This window comes from Penaeus japonicus, unplaced genomic scaffold (assembly GCF_977035675.1).
Source record: "Penaeus japonicus unplaced genomic scaffold, GWHDUDI00000001_assembly GWHDUDI00000001, whole genome shotgun sequence".
Taxonomy (NCBI): domain Eukaryota; kingdom Metazoa; phylum Arthropoda; class Malacostraca; order Decapoda; family Penaeidae; genus Penaeus; species Penaeus japonicus.
The window spans coordinates 10,064,667-10,069,666 of record NW_028234403.1 but is presented as its reverse complement, the minus strand read 5'-3'; the positions used below and the strand labels follow the sequence as shown (position 1 = coordinate 10,069,666).

Sequence of the window (5,000 nt, the reverse complement as noted above, 5' to 3'; positions counted from 1 at the left end):
TTTATAGTCTATAAGAGTGTAGCATTGGTTGTACAGTAACTAACTTTGAGATAAAGTTGTCCGGAGTGATGAGTAATTACTGAATAAGCCATACTACATAGATAATGATATGTATATTTTGTTGGTTTAATTTGAAGTGGAAAGGTTTAATTTGAAGTGGAAAAGATGTATTATTATAAACAACTAGATTATAATTAAATTATCTTCTTGTGGTATATGATGTAGTAGAACAATATATTGGTGTGCTTATTTTCAGTAAAACAATATTGGCATATAGTTTTATATCTAGTTAACTGATAAAAAGTTATTTAATTATATATATTTTTGATAATTGTCCAAAAATAGACTTCATCAAGTAACACCATGGCCTCCATGCTTCATATGCCAGAAAAGGCCAACAAAATGCCATCTCATATATTCAGCAAGATGGAGCATGAGTTAGTTACTTGTTTGGCAATAGACTGCCTTCAGTCGAGGGGTATGGTGGGGCCAACTTACTTGTGCTGGAGTGTGAAGGTGTTTTTGCTGGATTTGGTTATGTCACCATAGATTAGTGGACTTTTATACCTAATACCATTTTATACTTCCTAATATTGCTTTATGTATTCATTATAGCTAGCCATTATCTTAGTTTTTTCTTATAATTTTTCTCTTACTTTGTATAGTCCCTTTCTGAACAATTCCTATATTCTCTGAGATGACTTGGGGATTAGCCTTATTATTAAGCATTTGATTACTGTTACTGATTTCTTATTACGATGCCTGATTACTTTGATCTTTACAGAAGTAAAAAAAATTTTTCCTAGCTGAGTTATATATATTTGCAAGCAGAGCCACTTATCTCCTTTTATCAAATATCACTTAGTTGTTTATGGATTTTCATGCGACTGTGTCATTTTACGTAAATGGTCTTTAATGTTTAATGGACAAAAATTCAACCATTATTTTTATAACTGAATTTCTCTATTGTTTGTTGCTTTCTGGCATTTGGTGTGTGACTTCTTAGTATGATTATTGGCCGTATCATGGGATCATATATATTTCCTTCTCTTTCAGTTTAAGGATTTCCTGTTCCTCTACAACAGCATATCAGAGAAGTGTTTTAATCTGTGTGTGACAGGCTTCAATAAACGTGACCTTGAACATGAAGAGGTAAGACTGTCTTTAACTACAGAATTAGTGTATAAAAGTAAACTGTTTGAAATTCTGGGTCTCAGTAGTGCTCCTAAGGATGGAGTTACATAATGATAATAGGAAGGATTAGGATAAAGGCCCCTTTCATTGGCATTTCATAAATTCTCATCTGATTTTTTTTTTTTTTTCATGACAACCCTATCACCAAACAGATATCATGAAAGAATGAGAGCAAATTTCCTAATTATCTAATATATCAAATAAAGTGGGAAAATACAAAATTATGTTAATTTTTCTTGTTTGAATTTTCCACTTTGGAATACAAATTTGTGAAATGACTCTAAGATTCTTGAGTTTAAGGATCATCTGTGTCTAATTTAATTACAAGTTTATCCTTTTCCTCTTTTCCACCGTTCTATTCATCTTTTTATACGATTAAAATACAATTTTCAATATCTTTTCTGATTTCAGACTAGTTGTGTAGATCGATGTGTAGGCAAACAGGTTAATGTGAATCACAAAGTTATGTCAGTATATGCAGAGCTACAACCTGTCTATCTCCAAAAGCGTCTTGATGAGATGAATAGGCAAGCTGAAGCGCAGATGCAGGCTCAGATTCAACAAGAACAGCAGCAGCAAGTTCAGCAAGATTCTCAGCAGCAAATTCAGCAAGATTCTCAGCAGCAAGTTCAGCAAGATTCTCAGCAGTAAGAAAGTAGATAAAAATCCATTATGGCCCTTTTTTCTTGTGCAGTATCACGAAGTGTGAGACTAGGATTCTCTCGTGCCTCGTCTGTGGTCAGAGTCACATCCCAAATACATGAACTAAGGAAAGTGTATGCTCTAGGTGCAACTAAGCATAATTTTCATAGTAGTGCTTTGAACAGATTCTGTGCAAAAGGCATTCCAGGGCAGTCTGATGACGGTAACCATCAGCCTGTAGGGAAAATCGACCCAAAGTTCCAGCTGGTGTACACATGTAAGGTGTGTGATACAAGACAGTCTAAAATCATCTCTCAGCTTGCTTACAAAAAGGGTGTTGTAATTGTGACATGTGAAGGCTGTGCCAAACACCACCTGGTGGCTGATAATCTTGGTTGGTTTTCTGATTTGGATGGGAAGAAAAATATTGAAGATATATTGGCAGCAAAAGGGGAAGTTGTTCGCCGAGGCATAACTGGCTTCACTCTGGAGTCTGATGGGCAAGTTAAGCCAAGGCAGAATAATATCGAAGAGGAAGAAGAGGCCAGGGCACAAATTGCATGGGGTTCTGTTCAGGAGACGTTGAAGATGATGGCACAAGATGAAGATGATAAAAGATCCACAAACAGTTCTAGTGAAAGTGAAGAGAAAAAGTAGGAGTAGTAAAAACTGAAAGTGATCAGAATAGCATTGATGATGGCAAGAAAGTTAACGTTAGTGGTCCTTTTAGGTCTCCCGGGTGCTGGGAAATCAACTCTTTGCCAGAAATTGTTCCAGAGTTTGGAGACCAAACCCAACTCTAGTGACATTCGCTTGATACATGTCTGTTTTGATGAACTGATACCTCTGACTCTCCAAGAAAAATTTGTCTTAATCAAGCAGAGTAAGTTAAATGATGATGATGAAGGGACCAGTTGGAAGTCGGCACGTCGTGATGTTTACTATAAAGTAGACAACCTTGTCAAGTGTTTAAAAAATGGCAACATTGACTCAGATATCTTTAATCTCTTTGGTATTATTGGGAAGCAAGATGCCAATGCAAAATATGTCATTCTTTTAGATGATAATTTTTATTATAGGAGTATGAGATATGAATATTTTCAGCTTGCTAGAAAGCATAATGTAGGATTTTGCCAATGTTACATAGAATGTGCAACTGAGGTTGCAATACATCAAAATCAAAGCAGAGACATTCAAGTACCAACTGTTGCAATTGAAGCCATGGCAAAAAATCTTCAACCACCTCATCCTCATGAGCAAACTTGGGAGTGTAATACAGTTGTTATTTCTTCAGAGAGTTCAGCTAGAACAGATATAGTATGGGATATTGTCGAAAAGTCACTGGAATCACCTGTGCCATCCCTTGAAAATCGAGACGTGGAGATAGCCGAAGCACGTCTCAGGTGCTCTCTCAGTGTAGCCCACCAAGCTGACTTAATTTTGCGTGGTCTGGTAGGAACACTAATCAAGGAAGCAAAGGCAAATAAGGGCTTCCACACCAAGTTGTCAGAGTTCTCACGGAGTGTAAATTCTGGGAGACAGAGCATTATTGCGGGAATTAGAGACGGGTCCCTCAAGTTCCCATCCCATTTAGCAGAAGAGGTGTGCGACGAGAAAAAACAAGAACTGTGTGATTTTTTGAGATTTGAACTGGAGAGGAAACTGAACGACCAGTAGAAAAAGCATTGTTACCTTGGACTGAAATATGATGTTATGTTATTGTATAGAATTATGACTTATATAATCATCACTTAAAGATGTATATTTATGTCTCATGGGTGAAAAATGTGTAAATAAAAGTTTCCTTGATATATTTCTTTTATGAATAATCCACACTAAATTTACCCAGGTTTAGATAAGTTTCTTTCTGATAAATCTATTTCCCTGTCCCCACCCCCCCTCTCCCTTCTCTTCTCTTCTCTTCTCTTCTCTTCTCTTCTCTTCTCTTTCTTCTCTTCTCTCTTTTCTTTTCTTTTCTTTTCTTTTCTTTTCTCTTCTCTTCTCTTCTCTTCTCTTCTCTTCTCTTCTCTTCTCTTCTCTTCTCTTCTCTTCTCTTCTCTTCTCTTCTCTCTCTCTCTCTCTCTTCTCTTCTCTTCTCTTCTCTTCTCTTCTCTTCTCTCTCTTCTCTTCTCTTCTCTTCTCTTCTCTTCTCTTCTCTTCTCTCTCTTCTCTTCTCTTCTCTTCTCTTCTCTTCTCTTCTCTTCTCTTCTCTTCTCTTCTCTTCTCTTCTCTCTTCTTCTCTTGTCTCTTCTTCTCTTCTCTTCTCTTCTCTTCTCTTCTCTTCTCTTCTCTTCTCTTGTCTCTATTCTCTTCTCTTGACTCCTCTTCTCTTCTCTCTCTCCCTCTTCTCTTCTCTTCTCTTCTCTTCTCTCTCTCCTCTTCTCTTCTTTCTCTTCTCTTATCTTCTCTTTTCTCCTCTCTCTCTCTCTCTTCTCTTCTCTTCTCTTCTCTTCTCTTCTCTCTCTCTCTTCTTTCTCTTCTCTTCTCTTCTCTTCTCTTCTCTTCTCTCTCTTCTCTTCTCTTCTCTCTCTCCCTCTTCTCTTCTCTTCTCTTCTCTTCTCTTCTCTTCTCTTCTCTCTCTCTTTCTCCTTCCTCTCCTTCTCTCTCTCCCCCTCCCTCCCTCCCTTCCTCTCCCTCCCTCCCTTCCTCCTTTCCTCTCCCTCCCTCCCTCTCCCCCTCCTATTTCTCTCTCTCCCTCCCTTCCTCCTTCCCTCTCTCCCTTCTCCCTCCCTCACTCTCTCCCTTCTCCCTCTCTCCCTCCCTCCCGCCTCTCTCCCTCCCTCCCTCCCTCCCTTCTCCCTTCTCCCTTCTCCCTCCCTCCCTAGACATGCGTAGGAACACGTAAGTGTCGCGGCAATGTGATAGGGAGTTCTTAAAGCCAGTGTTTGAGTAATAGGTTAGCAAAACTAGAATTGGTTAAAGGCTTCAGACATTAATGTAATACTCACTTTAGATTATATAATGCTAATTGAAACAAGACTAGATATGGATAAGTGGGAGAAAAAGATACACAAGAGTGCATCATTTAAAAAATTTACCAGATTTATAGAACATGTTGAGGGATGAAAAAGGCTTGATTTTACGTCGAATAATAACTGCTAAGAACGGGAAAGAATGAGACGAAAAAGAAACTACTGATGTAAATACAACTTTTTAAAGAAAGA

General features: G+C 37.9%; 3 protein-coding genes across 4 annotated transcripts in view; all 3 read left to right on the top strand.

Annotated features, from left to right (window-relative positions):
• The window catches only part of Tim9b (Translocase of inner membrane 9b), a 5,802-nt gene extending 2,155 nt beyond the window's left edge, over window positions 1-3,647 (top strand). Inside the window, exons 2-4 of one of the 2 annotated variants that reach the window (XM_086536263.1) lie at window positions 1,057-1,152; window positions 1,606-1,794; window positions 1,843-1,955. In XM_086536263.1, the coding sequence (XP_086392389.1) occupies window positions 1,057-1,152; window positions 1,606-1,794; window positions 1,843-1,845 (288 nt within the window). In that variant the 3' untranslated portion in view covers window positions 1,846-1,955. Of the gene's footprint in view, window positions 1-1,056; window positions 1,153-1,605 lie in introns of both variants that reach the window. The other variant, XM_043029525.2, reaches the window with a different exon arrangement.
• On the top strand, window positions 1,867-3,647 carry LOC122261726 (uncharacterized). The gene has a single exon (XM_043029506.2). It carries the CDS (start codon window positions 1,867-1,869, stop codon window positions 2,491-2,493), a length of 627 nt encoding a protein of 208 aa, XP_042885440.2. The 3' UTR covers window positions 2,494-3,647.
• Pstk (Phosphoseryl tRNA kinase) lies at window positions 2,530-3,647 on the top strand. The gene has a single exon (XM_043029507.2). The coding sequence runs from the start codon at window positions 2,530-2,532 to the stop codon at window positions 3,511-3,513; it is 984 nt and encodes a 327-aa protein (XP_042885441.2). The 3' UTR covers window positions 3,514-3,647.
• Window positions 3,648-5,000: the final 1,353 nt, after the last annotated feature.

What these genes read in the sequence shown, in the direction of transcription:
- LOC122261726 (XM_043029506.2), top strand. Translation starts at nt 1,867, where the DNA reads ATGGCCCTTTTTTCTTGTGCAGTATCACGAAGTGTGAGACTAGGATTC.
- Pstk (XM_043029507.2), top strand. Translation starts at nt 2,530, where the DNA reads ATGATGGCAAGAAAGTTAACGTTAGTGGTCCTTTTAGGTCTCCCGGGT.